Source organism: Sciurus vulgaris (assembly GCF_902686455.1).
Source record: "Sciurus vulgaris genome assembly, chromosome: 3".
NCBI lineage: Eukaryota > Metazoa > Chordata > Mammalia > Rodentia > Sciuridae > Sciurus > Sciurus vulgaris.
The window spans coordinates 3,838,589-3,857,583 of record NC_136463.1 but is presented as its reverse complement, the minus strand read 5'-3'; the positions used below and the strand labels follow the sequence as shown (position 1 = coordinate 3,857,583).

Below are 18,995 nucleotides of genomic sequence, written 5' to 3'. Positions count from 1 at the left end.
GACGTGGGCGGGAAGCTCACACGCGCCGCAGTAGTCTGGGTTAGGGGGATCCGCCCCGCCAGTGCGGGCCCCAAAGCGTGGCCCGACGGCAGCTGAGCCCGCGACGCCTGCGGGCAGCGGAAGCCCGACCCCAGCCCGGTGCGCACCGGGCTTGCCCACCACGCCGGCGCCGAGGCGCGGGCCTCTCACCTGCGCCCCGGAGGCCCACCGCCGGCAGGAAGTGCCTGCTGGGCCTCAATAGACAGCCGAGGAAACTGCGGGGAAGGCGGGGGCGGGCAGAGGGGGAAGAGAAGCTGGGGAGAGGGGAGGGCAGGGTTCCTGTCATGTGACCGCATCCTCACTCCCTCCCAGAGGCGCCTGGAGTGGCGGCAGCAGCCGGAGGAGGGGGCTCCTCCGTGGTCCCAGGTGAGCTGGATGCAGAGCATGGAGGAGAAGGGAAATAGGGTGAAAGAACTGCGGCCGAAAGGTTGGGGTCGGGTGTCATCACCGTGGCAAAGTCGGCATTGGGGTCCCCTCTCCCCTTCCCACCGGGGGCTGTAGCCATGCCTCCTCTTCTGGGTCCTGTGAGGGGCGCCTAGCAAACCTAGGCCCGGGAGGCTGGGCCTGAAGGAAGACAGGGGACCCCAGGACCTCCAGAGCTGCTGTGCTGCAGTTTGCCGCATCCTGGGAACTGTCAGGGCTTGGAACAGGGTGTCTTCCTGAAGCAGGAATGGGGACACGGAGAAGGGAGGGAATGTGGTTTTGCAAAGGGTGACCTGTAAGGCTTATGGCACAAGTGACAAGGGGATGGGAGCGCAGGCGTGTACTGGGTGCCACCTCTCATGCTCTCTGGTCTCTCACCCCATTGACAGAGAGGAGAATGAGGCCCTATACCATGTGTCCCTTTGAGAGGTGGAGCTGGACTGAATCCACATCCTGACCCGGCAGGACTCTCCCAGGCCAAGACCCTGAGGCTCACCTCCCGGCTCCCAGTCTTCCTGGGAGCAGAGACCTGCGGGATGTTGCGACAGTGGTCAGGGCAGTCGGGGCAGGGCCCCGGGGAGAAGGAACCCCAGCCCGCCGGCGAGGAGCTGTGGGAGCAGGAGATGGAGCGGCTCTGCGCCTCCCGGGCGCCGGTGCGGACGCTGCCCTATGCCATGGTGGACAAGCGCTTCATCCGGTGGGTGGCGGCCGGGCGGGTGGTGGGAGCGGGGCGGACCTCCAGGTAGCCCAGGCAGAGGATGGAAAACACCAGACGGGGAAGACCCTCCCGGCCCATGGCGCCATTGCCTGGCGAGTGACTCAGGGCGCCCCATCGCCACCCCATCCCAGGCAGTTGCGGGAGCCCAATGGAGTGAAGACCTCGCGCTGGCAGCGGTGGCAGCGCAGGCGGCAGATCGCCGGACGGCGCCTCGGGGAGGCGGCGCAGCGGCTGGCACAGGGCTTTGGGCTCTGGGAAGGGGCTCTCTACGAGATCGGGGGTAGGACCCCACGCGGAAGCCCGCATCCCACCTCCCATCTCTGCAGTCCCAATGTCCGTTTCGAAAGGGAGGGGGCACCATCCCTCCAGTCATTGCGGGAGTCCACCCACGCGCAACGCTCAGCCCCTCAGCCCCCAAAGGCAGGTGCAAACCACGATGGGTGACAGCACCCTCTGGTGGCTCTCCGAGGCACTGCCCGGGAAGCCCCAGGCTGGGCACCCCAGCCCCACGCCCTCGGATCCCAGTCGAGGCACCCGTGTCTCCCTCGCCCGCCCTGCTTGTCTCCCTGCAGGCCTCTTCGGCACCGGGATCCAGTCCTATTTCACCTTCCTCCGTTTCCTGCTGCTGCTTAACCTGCTGACCCTGGGGCTGACTGCCAGTGTGGTGCTACTGCCCCTGGCCTGGCTCCGCCCCCCAGGCCCAGGCCCCGCCCAGAACTTGAGTGAGTACTGGAGGGGCTCCCTGATCTTCCGGGCACACCTTGGCATGCCACCTGTGCCCAGCCTGGACTACCTCTGCCCTGCCTTTGCATGGCACACCTCAGATGCCGGCAGTGCCAGGGTTGGGGCTAGACTCAAGGGCAGCCTGTTGCCTTGTCATGAGACTCCTGCCAGTTGGTCCCTGTCCTTCCTCAACAGCCCTGCAGTGCCCTGGCAGCCACCAGCCCCACACTGGCATTCCAAAATTCCACAATCAACTCTGGAATATTTTAACTGGCAGGGTAAGTGCAGTCAGCCTGGCCATGGGCCAGGGGTCCTGAGAGGCGCCTGCCCCCATCCAAGGTCTCTTGGTTTCTAAAGAGAAGTCTTACACAGGCTGGTGGGGCTCAGATGGGGTCAGAGAGGCTCAGCCACATGCACAGCACAGGCAGAACAGAGCTGGGTAGGGGTTCAAGGGACAAGAGGCCCCTAGGATAAAGTCATCGAGTGGCCCCCGGTGCAGACTCCTAGGTCTGAATCCTGGCTCTGTTCCCCAGAGCTGACCTTGAGCAAGCTGCCTTACCTCCAAGCCTCGGCAAGGTTGGAATATTCTCACCTGATGGGTTATGGTGGGGTCAAGGGTTCCACTAGGAAGGGCTGGGAACAGAGCCCGGACTGACCCTGCTCAGGTGTCCCCATGACTGTCCCCAGGCTTTCAACAACACCTATCTCTTCTATGGCGGGTACCGGGCGGGGCCTGAGAGCAGCTCTGCATACAGCATCCGCCTGGCCTATCTCCTCAGCCCACTGGCCTGCCTGCTTCTCTGTTTCTGTGGGACCCTGCGGAGGTGAGAGTAGACCCATGCCCCTTCCCAGGCCGTCTTCGCTGACACCCCTCCTGTGGCGGGGCCTGCAAGTTGGCAGATGGGCCCCTGTCTCCTATTTATTAAAGCTCCTGGTGGTTCCTCAGCCCAAACTCATGCATCCCCAGCTGCAGATCTTAGGAGCAGAGTCCATCATATCCCCAGCTTCACTCACCCAGGCCTCCCACACTGGGCCCAGAGGTGGGCCACCACTGAGGCCAAGCAGGGAGCCCCCTGCCACAGCAATCTGTGCCCCCAGGATGGTGAAGGGGCTGCCACAGAGGCCTCTCCTGGGCCAGGCCTACAGGACGCCTCTGAGCGCCAAGCTCTTCTCCTCCTGGGACTTCTGCATCCGGGTGCGGGAAGCCGCCACCATCAAGAAGCATGAGATCAGCAATGAGTTCAAGGTGTGTGCAGGAGAGAGCCCGAGGGCGAAGCAGTGCGTGACTGCGCGTAACTGTGTGAGTGTGTGTGTGAACAGGTGGCGGTGGCGTGAGGGCACGTGTGTGTGAGTGACTGTGTTTCACAGGCAGAGCTGGAAGAGGGCCGTCGCCTCCAGCTGGCACAGCAGCGGTCCCCTACCCAGAGGGCCTGCCACCTGCTCACCTTCCTGCGGGTCAACGTCCTCATCGGGCTCCTGGTGGTCGGGGCCATCAGTGCCATCTTCTGGGCCACCAAGTACTCGCAGGACAACAAGGAGGTGCCTGGCAATTGCCTTCCTTTGATTGCAGCAGTGACCGCGGGAGGGGACAGGGATCCCATTGTGCAAACTGGAAACTGACCTCAGAGAGGTCAAAGCAATCATGACCTTGTGGTCTAGCCTGTGCGTGTCCTATTGACTGTGAGCTCTGGACCCCTGCCCTGCACCCACATCATGCCTAAGGGGCCCAGAGAGGATGGGCCATGGACAGGGCCTGCTCTGCAAGCTTCCTGACCTGCTACTCCCCACAGGAGGCCCTGTTCGTGGTGCTACAGTACCTCCCCCCTGGGGTCATCGCCCTGGTCAACTTCCTGGGTCCTCTGCTATTTGTGTTCCTTGTCCAGCTGGAGAACTACCCACCCAGTACTGAGGTCAACCTCACCCTCATCTGGTGAGCACACCCTTGGGGGCCTGTGGGTACATGGGAGGAGTTTGCATCCTGCTGCTGTTCTGGCTTTCATTTGGCACCAGGGGTCCCGACTACGAGGGTCCCTGTGTTAACCACTGCACCAGAAGGAAGCCAGGTGGGCTTCCTCAGCCCCAAAGGAAGCCTCCATTCTGGACCAAACACCAGCCATTTAGAGGGGCAGGGGCTATTTTTCCAGGGGATGTTGGAACCAGCTTTGCCCACTTAAAAGAAACAGCAACCTGAGCACACAGCTCCCACGTGGCCTGAGGGCTTTACAGCCCTGACCTTGCCAGCTCTCACTTAGCTTGGCAAGCCCCTACCACCCTGGTCCCAGCCAGGCCTGATCTCAAGATGCCGTTAGGTACAGGTTCAAATGCAAGCCCTCCTTCAGCCAGGCTCTTTCCTGTCCCGGCACTTGGTCCTGCCTCTACTCCAAACCTCCCCAAGGACCTCATGTTTGGGCCCCTGAGATGCCGCAGCTTCTCCTGCTTCCGCAGCCTCACTGGGCCCTGCTTTCCCTCTGCTTTCCCCAGTCTCAACTGTGGTTGGCTTTGAAACTTTATATTTTTAACTTAGAAATGTACGCATGGGGTCTGGAGATGTAGCTCGGAGGTCAAGCATTTGCCTAGCATGCGTGAGACCCTGGGTTCAATCCCCAGCGTCACCCCCCCCCAAAAAAAAAAGAAAAGAAAAAGGAAAATTTACACATGGTAAAAATTCAAAATGCTCAAAAGGATAAAAGGTTTAAAAAAAAAAAAAATAAAAAGCTTCCACCCACTCCTGCCTCCCAACTTCCCTCAACTGAAGAATCACAGTTCCCAGCCCTTCTGGTCAAACGTGGATACTGCAAATGTCCACCCTTAAAAATAACACGCAGGCGATGATTTTAGGCCATCAGGCCTATATAGTCCAGTGAGGCATTACGTAATAAGTATGTGCTACGTGTGCTTAGGATATATGCGCTCAGAGCAGTGGGTTGGGACGTTAATAGGCAGCAGAGTAGCAGAAGAAAGGAAGATCTTGGGGCCAGGGTATAGCTTGGTGGCAGAGCCTGTGCTTAGTAGGTGTGAATCCCTCAGCACTGCAAAGAAAACTAAATTAAGGGAGGTCTCACCTGTACTTCGGATCCTGAAAGGTCCAGGGTTTCTGTCCTGCAGGCCTGTCCCGCGTGAATCGCTACACTGCAGGGTCAGGTGGTGACAGCTGGATTCTGCTGTTTCTCAGACTGATTTAAAAACAGACCTCTTTCCCATGCACGGATCATCTGGGGACTCGGATTCTGGGAACACACTTTGGGAAGCACTGCCATGGGTGAAGCAGGCTGGAAGGAAGCTGGGCTCTGGATTTAGAGGGGGCAAGGTCTCTCGCAGACTTCCCTCTGGGCCCAGCCCCTGACACGGTGCCTACCCCCAGGTGCGTGGTGCTGAAACTGGCCAGCCTGGGCATGTTCTCCTTCTCCCTGGGTCAGACCATCTTGTGCATCGGCAGAAACAAAACCAGCTGTGAGGCCTACGGCTACAACGCCTGTGACTACCAGGTGGCTGCTAGCCTGGGGCCTGTCTCTCTTCTCAGCAGGTCCCCCTCCAAAGCCAGGCAGAGCCCTGTGCCTGCCCCTGGAGTCTCCTCGTCCCGCTCCAGGTCTCACGTTTGTGAGAAGCTGTGAGCAGAGGTGCCATGCAGCCGCACACACCCCGGGGGTGCTCCTGTACCACACTCTGCCTGTGCCGTGCGGCCACCTGGCTGGGGTACCCTGCTCCAGTCTGATCCCAAAGCCATGTCTGACTGGAGGAAAGGCTCCTATACCCCCTCAACGAGTGGGTGAGGGAAGGGAGGCTGGGGCCTGTGGATGGTGACGGCCTCCTCCCTCTGCACCCCAGTGCTGGGAGAATTCGGTGGGTGAGGAGCTGTACAAGCTGAGCATCTTCAACTTCCTCCTTACCGTGGCCTTCGCCTTCCTGGTCAGCCTGCCTCGGAGGTGAACCATGCGGGGCACCCCAGGGAGATGCCCAGGGGGTAGCGAGGGCATGGTTGGGGATGGCCAGTGGACACAGCCCAGGGTCAGCCAGGCTCTTCCGTGTGGGTGAGGGTGTAAAGGTCCATGACTGTGACTGCTATGGCCCACACGTCCCTCTTGCCGGGTGGGTACCTGGACATCCGCTTCCAGGCTGCTGGTCGAGCGGTTCTCAGGCCGATTCTGGACTTGGCTGGACCGAGAGGAGTTCCTGGTGCCCAAGAACGTGCTAGACATTGTGGCAGGGCAGACGGCCACCTGGATGGGGCTCTTCTTTTGCCCTCTGCTGCCCCTGCTCAACAGCATCTTCCTCTTCCTCACCTTCTACATCAAGAAGGTGAGGGCGCCCCGCTGGGTGGGCGCATGGGCAGCCCAGTCCTGGGGCCAGGAGCGCCGGCTGTGGCCTCCTCCCCTCCTCACTTCCCTGCCCTCGCCGCCCGCAGTACACCCTCCTGAGGAACTCCAGAGCTTCCCCGCGGCTCTTCCGCGTCTCCAGCTCCACCTTCTTCTTCCAGCTGGTGCTGCTCCTCGGCCTGCTCCTGGCTGCGGTGCCCCTGGGCTACGTGGTCAGCAGGTGAGAGGAGGGCTGGGAAGCTGGCAGAGGCCGCTCCTCCCCGGGCCCTGACAACTGCCTCTCCACCTCTCTCTCCAGCACCCACTCCTCCTGGGACTGTGGACTCTTCGCCAACTACTCAGCCCCCTGGCAGGTGGTCCCCGAGCTGGTGGCCCTCCGGCTCCCGCTGGCTGGCCAGCGTGTCCTCCACTACCTCAGTTCCCATGCCTTCAGCTTCCCGCTCCTCATCCTGCTCAGGTGCCTCTCAGGGCGGAGGACCCTGGGAGGGTGCCCTTTCCACGGAGGTGGGATAGGACTGGACAGCCCCCGGCCAGCCTCGGGGGAATCCAGAAACCAGACAAGGGGAGCCCAGGGAAGCAATTTCCCCAAGGACAGGTGGCCTGGGGGTTCTCATGTGCCTCCCCTGGAAAGCAGGCGGCTCTGGGTCCACGGGGACTGTAGGACCCCTCGGGAAGGGGAAGAGAAAAGGGGGTGTCTCCCCTGTGGGAGGGGTGGCTGACCTTGCATCCCTGTCCTCCCCAAGCTTGGTCCTGACTGTGTGCGTGTCCCAGTCCCAGGCCAACGCCAGAGCCATCCATGGGCTCCGGAAGCAGCTGGTGTGGGTGAGTGTCCGCTGGGCTGGGGAGGGGACACGGACTTCAGAGCCCTCTCTCTCTGGAGTGTGGGGCCTGAGGTCTGAGACGGGCCTGAAGCTGTCGGGGGTTTTCTCCTGGTAGAGGGCGTGACCTCGGGTGGGGGTAGAGACGGGGAAGCAGAGGGGGGAACCGGTTCCACAGGAGCGGCCTGGCCGAGGCTGAGGTAGGACTTGAAGCTGGTCCAGCCGCCGGGCTGCGAGCCGGGGCGGGCCCTGGGCGTGGTCTGGGGCGGGGCTCGGGTGGGGAGGAGCCTGGGACCCCGTAGGGGAAGGGCCTGGGCACGGCCTAGGGGCGGGACCTCGGGTCGCGTCCTGGGCGGGGCTTGGCGGGTAACCTGGGGTGGGCGGGGCAGAGCCTCGTGCTGGGAGCTTCTGGGCGTGGTCTTCGGCCCGGCTTGCAGCCCGCCCCTTGCTCCCCGGCAGCAAGTCCAGGAGAAGTGGCACCTGGTGGAGGACCTGTCGCGGCTGCTGCCAGAGCTGGCCCCAAGCGACTCCCTCGAGCCCGAGTCCCCTCTCTCCCGAGCTTCGCGCCCACGGTCCTTCTGCCCCGGTTTCCCGTGCCCAGGCTCCCCGGGCCCCAGGACTCCCCGACCGGGATCTTCTCACGTTGTTCCCACCGGGCTGAGCCCCCCGTCCACCGGACCGCGCGATCGCCCGGGCCGCTCCTCCAGATTTCGCTTCCCCAGCGGCCCGGCTCTGTAGCATGGAGCTCCACCTGCCCTTACTGGTCCCACTTCCTCCCTAGACCCCTCCCTGGCTCGGGGCCTCAGGCAGGACTCCCCACAGAGGGCCAGCAGAAAGAACATATGGAAATGTCTGTGTTTTTATCTTATCCCTTCAAGTTTCTATTTTCTGTTGGAGTTTTATAGTGCACGTATACATTAGTATAGTAACAGGTGCAGGCCAGCTACAAGCACACATCAACTGTCGGTGCTCAGAAACTGCTTGCCCAAGTGTGTGCTGTCATAAAAGTGTGGACGCCCCTCCCTGTGCTGTGCCTCCTGCATGCCACCCACTCAGCCCTCCACAAGTAGGGAGCCCACAAAGGTCAGGGCCGCTGTCAACAAGGGGCAGAGTTGGGATGTGAACCCAGGATCCTGGGCTCCACGGCCACACTGTACCAGCACGGGCCTGAGTCCATCCTGACCCTGACCACCAGGGCTCACTGCAGGGAGTGAGGGAGAGGGTGTTGGTCAGCCCCTCCCTGGGAGACTCCTCACTGTCCCATACTCTCAAGGGCACCTCAGGAAACAGAATCGAGCCTGGGGCTTTGCCTTCTGCAGAGCCTTGTCCTCCCAGCCCACTCGCTGAGCCAGCTCGGGCATCCATGGCTGAGACGAGCCATTGCACTCTGCACTCTGTAGAGACCTTGAGGAGATCAGCAAATCACGGCCCCAGCTTGCTCATCCGCGGCCTCGGGAGGAGGTCCTTCTCTGAGTGGCTGAAAGGACTTACAAAGTCCTGATGGACTGTAGCTCAAAGAGCACTCAGGACTCCTCTGTGGCCACTGCCTGAAGGAGCCAAATGGGAGGAGTGGGAAGGGGACCCAAGACCCCTGGCGATGAGGAAGACAATGAGGGGACCACAGGGGTTGGGCCACTTCCCGCAGGAAGGTTCACGACAGCGGTGACAAGTGGGGCCTTGGAAAACAGGTTGGCAGGAGATGGGGACAGAGAGGAGGTCTGAGCAGTGTGGCGCTGGAGCCCTGCAGGGCGGGCTGGGACGGTAGAATCCGGGGCCGAGGGACAGGCAGAGGGAAGACAGAGCCACACACCTGCAGCAGGTGCCACAGGCCTCAGTGATGTGCTGTAGATGGCGGGAGCCAGGGGGCTGGGCGAGGACAGGCCCACCCTGCCAGTGGCCAGAAGGGAGAGGCTCGGCCCTCCAGGCGGAGCCCCTGCAGGGGTGGCCTGGAGTCCCAGCGCCCTGCACCTGGGCAGTTCCCGGACTCTCCCACCAGCATGGAGGCCTCTGCCCACCTCTGCAGACCCAGGCAGCCTGCTGGGACCCTTCCGGGAACAGCGGTAGGGCCTTCTGTAGGCAGAATGGCCCTCTGCAGGCAAGTCACAGAACACCAGTGTGCAGTGGGGAACTGGAGAGCTTTGGGATCGCCCACCATCCAGGGTGACCCGCGGGTGACCCTGGGTGACACCACAGTGCCTCCTCACCAGCCCTGTTCCCCTCTGCCAGCTGCAGAGAGGCTCAGCCCGTGGACAGAGGGCCGGCCCCCAGGAAATGACACTCCATCAGAAGGGTGCATGGGTGATCCCCACAGAGACCTGGGGTGGGGCAGGAAAGGGGAAGATGTCCACCACGGCCCAGGGAACGTGTCCCTGGTGTTGCCCACGGCCCTGCTCGGGCTCAGACTCCCAGACATGGAGGAGATGCGGCGACCTCTAAGAGAGGCAGGAGCTGAGTCATTCCCCAGAGCGAGCACTGATCCTGGGCCTTGAGACAGCAGCCCGCCCTGCCTGAGACCCTGCAGCCAGCTGCCCTCCCCGAGAGACCCTCCCTGGTCTCCCTGAAAGCCTTACTTCCTTCCTGCCTCCCACCCGGAGCAGAAGCAAGAACAGAAATGTGGAAGGGGATTTTGCTGGAAACGGAGATAAAAAGCTCTTGCCCTCTCGGGAGAAACCACAAGCGCATAGGTGCGGGGTGGGCAGGCACAGGCTCCATCCCCAGGACCGTGTGTGGCACGCCACAGGTGGCTGGGAGAAAGGACGCCACCAAGGGCCAACACAGCCGGTCTGGGGACACCTGCACCGACTCTCCCCCTCGTCCTTCCAGCTGTTCCCTGGACAGCAGGGCCACCCCTCAGAAAAGCCCCTGAAGCCACTGGACCTCACAGCCCTCAGCAGATACCCCTGAGAATGGTAAGAGGGGAAGCCAGGGACAGGGCAGTAATCAGCATTCCTTGGATCAAGTGTCCACTCTTGGACAGATCAGCTGCAACCTGGGGCAGTGAGTAGTTGCCCAATCAGACACAGCAGGAGAACATTGGAGACAAATGGTCACCTGGCAGCAGGGGACATCATCCATGAAGAAGCAACCAAAGTGAGCATTTCCTGCCCAAGTCACTGAACCTGGTCAGAAAGTCACTGGCTGAGCAGGGAGTTGGGGTGCATGCCTGTAATCCCAGGAGCCCGGGAGGCTGAGACAAGAGGATCGCAAGTTTAGGGCCAGGCTCAGCAACCTAGCGAACTCAGTGAAAGCAACTCAGTGAAACCCTGTCTCTAAATAAAATACAAACAGGGCTGGGGATGTGGCCCAGTGGTTAAGCACCCCTGGGTTCAATCTCCAGATCAAAAAAGAAAGAAGAAAAGAAAACCACTGGCTGGTCTGGCAGCCCAGACCCGGGCTCAGGTGAGATGCCAGCTGTGTGGGCAGGGAGGAGCCAGTGGCCCCTGGACCTCATCGCACCTGCTCCCTCAGCAATCGGTGTCCCTCCAGCCCTGGAGGGGCGGCTCTGGTCTGGCCTTGGGGTTCTGGAAGGCTCTACCCACCCCACCTATTTCTTTAGTTAGGCTGGCTAAGCCACCAACCAGGACACACCACTCTTGGGGATGTGGCTCGGTCTCCTCTTTGTCCATGTTAACGCTGGGCCCTGGTTCCTGGGTGATGACCACACATATGACCTCATATCATTGTCCACAGGCACCAGCAAGGGCCCTGCCCCCTGAGCTCCTTCAGGGTGGTGCTTGGGCACAGCACATCACACTGGGGGGACTGGGGCCTTATCCGGTCTGAGGTTCAACACGGGGCTAGGCATAGCATCGGTCACCTAGCACATGCCCAGTGGGTGGTCAGATACAAACCCACATGATGTGAGCAGAGATTGCCTCTCCTCCCACTTCTCCAGGGGAGGTGCAGCCCCCCATTTCTCCGAGGTTGCCTTGGAGGTCCCTAGAGATCACAGTAGGCCACCCAGACGCTCCAGGACAATCGCCCCATCTCCTGTCTGTCACACCAGCCCCAGGTCCCCACTCAGCAGTGCTGGCCGAGTTCAAGCCTGGATTGGCTCCAGGGCCCGGCTCCCACTCCCGGGGAGAAGCTTGCTGTTGCAGGGCTGCCGCCTTTGGGCCTAGCCCTGGTAGTGGGGCCAGGGTAGCAGCTCTCCAGGTTATCTTTTTGCCGCAGATGGCCACCCAGGGAGCATTCCAGGGGCCCCAGGGTGAAGGGGGTCAAGACCAGGAAGCTCTGGCAAGCCTGAGCAGGCCTGTGCCCACAGAAGCATGGGGCTCCTCCCATGTTTGGCCATGCTGGGCGAGCCCCCTGGGGGTGCTGGGAAGGGGCTGCTGCCAGGGCCTCGAGGAGGTGGGCTCAGGGCATGGGGTGCTGGGGAGCACGGAGAGGTGGGACTGGAGGCACAGCTACCTCTGGAGGCTGGGGATGGAGCAAAGGGAGTGGGCTTGGGTCTCAGACCAGCGCCTCCTCATGTGGCCTGTCATGGCCTTGTGGCTCTGGGCCTACTCCATGCTCATCTGCAAAATTCCGAAGCTCCCAAATGTGGAGGCCAGGAGAGCCCATGAGCGAGGACGCCGGGCGAGTCCCACGGCCTTACTGCCGGGAGCCAGCCACTCCTCCATCCTCCCCGGAGACGGTCTGCCATCTCTGTCCTCCCTCTCCTCTCTTTTGGCCACCAGTGGCTTCCCCAAGGAGCGGGCAGAAGGTGAGTGACTCCACACGCTGGAGGGACCAGGGGACCCAGCCAGGAGCCCTGGGCCAGAGCCACCCACCGTGGAGGAAATGGCTAGTGGTGAGGAGGGGTGTGGGGGACATGTGGACAGTCCTAGCCTCCACCTCTGCGGGGCTCGGGGGATGGAAGAAAGAAGAGCAGGCTGAGCAGGCAACATGGGGGACCCGGGGCCGGGTGAAGGGTGGAGAGAGACGCTGAAGACCTGGGTGTGTTCAGAGAGCATCTGGTCTCTCCACAGATACCCAGGGCAGTGCAGGGCCCGGCGGAGGGGACCCAGCACATGGCCTGGCCGCTCCCCGGCTCTGCCTGTCCCTCCCTGCCTTCCCGCCCTCTCTCCCTCACCCTCATCTCTGGTCCTGTGTCCATCAGGGTGGCCATGTTCCACTTCCCGGGCCAGCACCGGGCGGTGGTGACGCAGGTCTCACTTGAAAGAGGCACAGGCGGAGTTACCATTTCCTCATTTCTTATAAAAACAAACACGTTGTTGGTGCCGCCGCTAAAAAAAGAGCCGGTGGCTGGGTCTCGGGAAAGTACCTGGACGGGGCAGTCTGGCCTCCCCTGTCAGGCTCAGTCCCTGACTTCTGCTCAGATTTTTGGTGACCAAGTCCTGCTAACTAAATCCCTGAGAAACCAACGACAGATGTCATTCATTCATTCAACCAGCACTTGTTGCTGGTGGCACACACTTGAAATCCAGCTACTTGGGAGACTGAGGCAGGAGGATCGCAAGTTTGAGTCCAGCCTCAGCTGTGAGACTCTGTCTCAAAATTAAAAAAAAAAAAAGAAAAGAACAGAATTCCCTTGAGTTCTATTCCCAGTACCACCAAAAAAAAAAGAGCCCCTGTTTGGTGGCAGGCACTGTTTCCAGTGGGGCCCGGGGACCCCGGATAATAAGCAGCACATTCTGCAGTGTGTTGGAATTTGAGAGCTCCCAGGGTCCCCATGCTGTCGCCCTCCAGACTCTCGTTCTGGGCGCTGGCAGCATTTGCTGGGGTGGGACCGGCCCCTGAAAGGTAGGCACAGGGTCGGGTCTCGGGCCTTAGAAGCTGAGGCGCCTGGGCACTGGAGAGAAGCCCGACAATGAAACTGACGTTGAAGGAGCAGGTGGAGACAGCTGTGTGGCGGCAGGGCAGGGTGCAGTATATTCAAAGACAGGAGGTCCCAGGCTGGTGCTTAGCGGGGACAGAGGGAGAATGGTCCAGAAATGTCAAGAGGATGCCCACCTTCAGCCCAGCGTCATGAAGGCTGTAGAGGACATGCCACCACCCAAGATGGCACCTGGGCAGGAGGGATCTGGTCCCGGAGGATGTAGACAATAGGAGGCTGGCTGAGGTGCCTGGGTTCCGGACAGGGTGGGGGGAGATGTGTAACAAACAGGAACTGTAAGGTGAACAGGGAGGACAAGGTGACTCGGGCTGATACAAACATGGCGGCAATGTCCTGGTTTCCAGGGAGGACTATCTGGCTGAAGACAGATTTAAACTAGAGTTGCTGAGCGCGGTGGTAGAAGCCACCAGCGATTTGCCAGACTGAGGCAGGAGATCACAAGTTTGAGGCCAGCTCAGCAGCTTAGAGAGGCCCTATCTCAAAATAAAAAATAAGATGGCTGGGGATGTGGCTCAGTGGTAGAGCGCCCCTGGTTCAGTCCCGGGGGCCAATTAACAGAGTTTAAATCCCCTGAGCAACAGCGAAGCTCTGAAGCCAGTGTGTGTCCTCATATGGGGGTCTAAGACTTCCAGAACGGCTCTGGTCAGGTGTGTAAGGTGCCCTGGGGCTCTCTTAGCAGACAGCAGCTGAAATGCCTGGCGTGTTCTCCCTGGGTGCTGGAGGCCACAAGTCCCGAGTCCGGCTGGAGGCAGCCTGGCTCCTGGAGGCTCCAGGGGAAGCCTGCTCCTTGCTCCTTGCTCTGCTGGTTGTCCATCCATGTCTCTTGTCCTCTTCTTGTTAGGCCCCGCCCCAATCCAGTGTGGATTACTGAGGATAAGTAAATCACTTAACTTGATTGCCTCTGTAAAGACCCCATTTTCAAATGCAGTCCCATTCAGAAGTACTGGACCTAGGGGCGCTTAACCACTGAGCCATATCCTCAGCTCTTTTTAATTTGTTTTTGAGACAGGGTCTCACTAGGTTGCTCAGGGCCTTGCTGAATTGCTGACGCTGGCTTTGAACTTGTGAACCTCCTGCCTCAGTCTCATGAGTCCTCGGGTTTCATGCACCATTGCACCCGGCTTGGAATGTGATCTTTTTGGAGGACGTAATTTCACCCTGGACAGGTGAACTTCTTGCTCAAAACCAGACCCCTGGGTCTCAGGTGTGAGGGATTGCAATCCCCTGGGAGGGGACTCAAATTTCCAAGCTTCCAATTATCCTAGAGACAAGTCTGGCTGGGAGGAGGGGTCTTCCTGAGGGCCTCTGAACCATGCTGGAAAGCAGACTGCTTGGCTGGGGCCTGGATGTAGGCCCCAGACAGCTTCCTGTTTTCTCTTTCTTTTTTCTGCAGCTAGAGATCAAACCCAGGGCCTTGCATATGCTAAGCACATGCTCTACACTGAGCTCCACCCAGACCCCCGGCTTCCCTCTTTCTTTAATCTCCCTTTGGTTTAGCCTCCAGTCCCCAGAGTAACCTTGACGTCACTTTATTATATTGAGTGTTCCATTTCACCATTCAAATGTCCTGATATAGAAGTTGCACTTTAAACTAAATGACAGACCAGGCTTTTATTGGTGGGCTCGATGATACATAAACTAAAGAGCCACAAAAAAAGAGCACACACGTTAGACTAAAACGTGAATGCCCGCCAGGTGTGGTGGCACACACCTGTAAAACCAGCAGGTCAGGAGGCTGAGGCAGGGGAATAGCAAGTTCAAAGTCACCTCAGCGACTTACGGAGACCCTGTCTCAAAATAAATAGTAAAAAGGACTGGGGATGTGACTCGGTAGTAAGGTGCACCTGGGTTAAATTCCTAGTACCAAAAAAAAAAAAAGTGAAAGCTGTATTTTATAAATGGTCTGCTCTGAGGGCCCATGCAAATCAAGTTCTATTCATGGCCATTGAAATGGAAATGAGGGGGGCCAGCTTTTTCTTTCCACTTTATTTTATTTTATTTATTTATTTATTTTTTTGTGGTGTTGGGGATCAAACCCAGGGCCTTGTGCTTACAAGGCAAGCACTCTACCAACTGAGCTATCTCCCCAGCCCCCCACTTTATTTTAAAGTCAAGATCATTCCCCTTCAGGAAGTGAGCCAAAACCCAAAAGCCACACTTCAGTCCTGGACCCCCGTTTCACCATGTGAAGTAGGCTCTGGCCCAAGACCATCTGTGGATGGACGCTGAGAAGGTCTCTTGACCCCAGAGGCTGAAATGACAAAAATATTAGTAGAGGTCTGTAAACCAGTGCCCAGAGAGTGACTTCCACTCCCACTACAGATTTACTTTCTTCAAATAAGATTTTGCATGAAAACCTGTTTGGAAGAAAAGAGAAAAACATCCCCGCCCCTCCAAAATGGGGGTTGGTTTTTAGCAGGGCATGGTGGTGCACACCTGTAATCCCAAGCCCTTGGGAGGCTGAGGCAGGAGGATTGCAAGTTCAAGGCCAGCCTCAGTAATTTAGCAAGGCCGGAGACAATTCAGTGAGACCCTGTCTCAATATAAAATATATAAAGGGTTGGGGGTGTAACTCAGTGGTTAAGCAGCCCTGGGTTCAATGCCCAGTACCTACCCACATCCCCCCAAAATCTGAAGTTTTGACAGAGACACAGATGAGGTCATATTTGTTGGACTCTGTGCTAGAGCTCAACGGGAGGCAGCTGCTGGCTCCCACTTCTGTCTCAACCTTACACTGGCTGTTGACCTGTGGGGCTGGATCATCCTCTGTCCTGGGCCTGTCCTGTGCATTGGAGGGTATTTAGTGGCATCCCTGGCCTCCGCCCACTAGATGCCAGGAGCACCCCCATTTGTGACAGCCAAAAACACCTGCAGGCATAGAAGTCCCACAGAGGTCCCCTGGAGGCACAGTCGACTGGCTGGGAACAGTGTTCTGGAGGGAACTGTGCTCAGGGCCAGAAGCCTCGGTGTCCCAGGACAGCTCTGAAGAGCACCGCCCTCTCTGTGTTCCTCCAGCAGTTTGGCGGTTTCCAGGCAGCCCCGCAGAGCAAGGGTCATGTGTGCAGCGTGTGATCTTTAGATTCCCATTGGGATTTCGTGGGCTCGTCTCTCTCCTTCCCACCCAAGTACTGCATCCCTACACTGTTCTTTTCTTTTCTTTCTGGGTGATGCTGGGGACAGACCCAGGACCAGAGTGCACTCGAGGCAAGCATCCCGCCACTGAGCCACTCCCCAGCACCTCGGCTGCTCCTGAACGTGCCCTAGGGACCTGCGTCACTGGGGTCTACAGAATCAGCAAGGGCCATGAGCCCTGCAGGAAGACCTTGGAGTTCATTTGCATTGAGATTGGGAGAGTCCAGGAAGCTCACCGCCAGTCCGGAAGGCTGGGCTAGGGGGCTGGGAGGACCCCGCCAGGGCAGGGGGTACTGTGGATAGGGTGGGGAGCATGCTGGCCTCCCGTCTGTAGGAGCCCTGTTTCCATGAAGCTGCTGCTTCCTCCCTGGCCCAGCTCCCCTCCGAGTCTGCGATCCCTGCCCTCTGATGCCCCCTGTGGGTCTGGTCACCCTCTGCCCCAACCTTCTGACCATCCTTCCAAACCAGATGTTGATTCTCCAGGTGCACCTGCATCCCAGGTGCCTTGGTGGGTCTGGCATGACAAGGCAAGGGCGGATAGGGACGCGAACTCCTCAGCCCACCGTCCAGACTCAGTCCTGAACTCAGGGCTGCTCCATCAGGTCCCTGTCCACCTTGTGCCTTACTTGTCCCCGTGCCTGTGAGGATAGCCACAGCTCAGTATCCTCAAGGAGCACCTGGACTGCATCATTCAAGGTCTACATCTTTATCATGGAAGGAGATCCTAGATCCATAGCCTAGGCCACACTTCAGGTGCTACATGAGAGCAACTGCCTTTTAATTTGAGCCACTTGGTCAACAAATGTTACATGTCTGGTCTGCACAGCAGGCCAGGAGCACAGTGTGTCTCGCACAGCTCTGAGTCTGGAGGTTGGCTCTGACGGTGGAGCTCTGCTCACCTGCACCCTCTCCACTGGTGCCTGCCAGCCGACCCACTCACACTGGGAGTTCTCTCTGGTACCAGGGACTGAACCCAGGGGTGTGCTACCGCTGAGCCACATCCCGGCCCATTTTATTTTTTTGAGACAGGGAATCACTGAGTTGCTCAGGGCCTTGCTCAGTTGCTGAAACTGACGTTGAATTTGCAATCCTCCTGCCTCAGCCTCCAGAGCCACTGGGATGACAGGTGGGCGCCACCGTGCCTGGCTTTCCTGGAGCTCTTGTTGGAGAACATTCTGGGCAGAAAGAGTCTGTACCCGGGATGTACCCAACATGTTCTTTTCTTGTTTCAAGGTGAAATTTGCATAACAAAAATTAATCATTTTAAAGTGATAATTCAGTGCCATGTAGTGAGTGTATTCATGGTGTGGTGGTTTATCTTGTTCCAAACTAGGTTTGTCACCCCAGAAGGAAACCCCAGACCCGCTAGGCAGTGACTCCCTGCCCCCGTTCCCTGGACCATACTAACTATGGGTCTGCTTTCTCTCTGTGGATCCCGTTCTGGACATTTCCGGTGAACAGACTCATAAAATGTGTGACTGACAGACCCGTCCATGTTCCACACGTATCCTGTTTTGTTTGTTTCTTTTGTGGTGCTGGGGACGGCACCCGGGGCTCATGCCTCCTAAGCACGTGCTTTTCTGCTGAGCTGCACCCTAGCCTGCGCGCTGTTTAAGACAATAATGTTCTTTTACACGGATCAACCACGTTCTGTTTACCCACTCAACTGCTGATGGACATTTGGGCTGCCTCCTCCTTCCGGCCACTGTGAACGGCGAGTCTGGACGTGTGTGTACGCGCATCTGCTGCAGGGCTTCGGAGCCGGTGTGTGCGGAGGTGGAGTCGGAGTCGGAGGGTGATTCTTTGGCTTTCTTACGGTGCTTGATTGATCTTGCCTTCTTCCTCTCCTCCTCAAACTGAGTCACCTCCCGGTTTCACCCTGGAGATCTCCACGCCTACAAAGTCCTGAAGGTGTCCCCCAGATGCAGAGTTCTCCTCGCCACGTGCCACACCCCAGGTGCCCCAGCTTGTCACCTACTTGCTCTTGGCCAGCAGGGACATCCAGGTGGCCAAGAAGGTGGTGGAGACCCAAAAGCTGGTCTCCTTCAACGTCAAAATCTGGCTCAGGTCCAGTCCAGACCTGCTCACCGATACCTGCCAGGCGGCCTCTGCCTGGGGCACCCACGGGCCCAGCGCCATGCTGGAACCGGTGGCCCCATGCGTGCAGGAGCCGGGGCGGGGGGCATGTGGCGTGCAGATGAGTGGGGACCTGCTGAGTGGGCAGAGGGCCAGGGCAGGAAAGTGGGGACAGGCCCCGAGGCCACCCTTAGTTCCATGGGACCTGGCCACAGGGCAGGCTGGGGGCCTCCAGGGCAGGATCTTCGGGCAGGGCCCTGAGGGCGGGCGTGGGAGCTCTGGAGGGTGGAGGCCGCCCAGGCCGACCTCCAGCTCAAAGGAGCCACTTCTCTCAGGTGACATCAGTAGATCTTCGCGGCCACCAGGGATGCAGCCCATCTGGGTCTGCAGAGGTGGAAGCCGAGCCCCTGAGGCTTGAAGAAGTTGCCTGGGGACAAAGACCAGGTGCCAGGCTGGTTTCAGACCTCTCTCCATTGGGCTCCCACACCTGCCTTCTTCCAGCTTGATCCTCACTCAGGTGAGGAACCAGGACCTGTTGCCTACCTCCCTGGGGTGGGACCAGGACCCCACCCTCTCTCTGCCCCACCCCTTAAAACCAACCACCCCTTTAATCCCAGAAGCTCAGGAGGCTGAGGCAAGAGGATTGCAAGTTCAAGGCCAGCCTCAGCAACTTGGCAAGACCCCATCTCAAAATAAAAAGTAAAAAAAATAAATAAATAAAGGGCTGGGGATGTGACTCAGTGGTCAACTTCCCTGGATTCAAAAAAGAAGAAGAGAGACCGCCAGGAGAGACAGCCTAGGACAGGGCCTAGGACAGGGATACCCAGAGCCTGGAGCCCACTAGGTGGAGGTTTGGTTCCCGCGCCACTGGCTGCAGGGTCGGTGATGAGACACTCAACCTCTGGGCCTCAGCT

The 18,995-nt window shown here is 59.1% G+C and overlaps 1 protein-coding gene across 4 annotated transcripts; it reads left to right on the top strand.

Moving 5' to 3' along the window:
* The first annotated feature begins 169 nt into the window (after positions 1-169).
* TMC8 (transmembrane channel like 8) lies at positions 170-7,817 on the top strand. Of its 4 annotated transcripts, none has more exons than XM_079134176.1 (15): positions 170-1,159; positions 1,312-1,460; positions 1,753-1,902; positions 2,099-2,181; positions 2,591-2,727; positions 3,002-3,149; positions 3,272-3,442; positions 3,694-3,833; positions 5,265-5,388; positions 5,729-5,826; positions 6,016-6,199; positions 6,378-6,436; positions 6,515-6,673; positions 6,960-7,038; positions 7,494-7,817. In XM_079134176.1, exons 1-15 carry the CDS (start codon positions 999-1,001, stop codon positions 7,770-7,772), a joined length of 2,121 nt encoding a protein of 706 aa, XP_078990302.1. In that variant the 5' UTR covers positions 170-998; the 3' UTR covers positions 7,773-7,817. The 4 variants fall into 4 exon arrangements, with proteins under 4 accessions (XP_078990302.1, XP_078990303.1, XP_078990301.1 ...); XM_079134177.1 differs by having other exon boundaries at positions 172-1,159; positions 6,306-6,436; positions 6,988-7,038; XM_079134175.1 differs by having other exon boundaries at positions 173-1,159; positions 6,306-6,436.
* Positions 7,818-18,995: the final 11,178 nt, after the last annotated feature.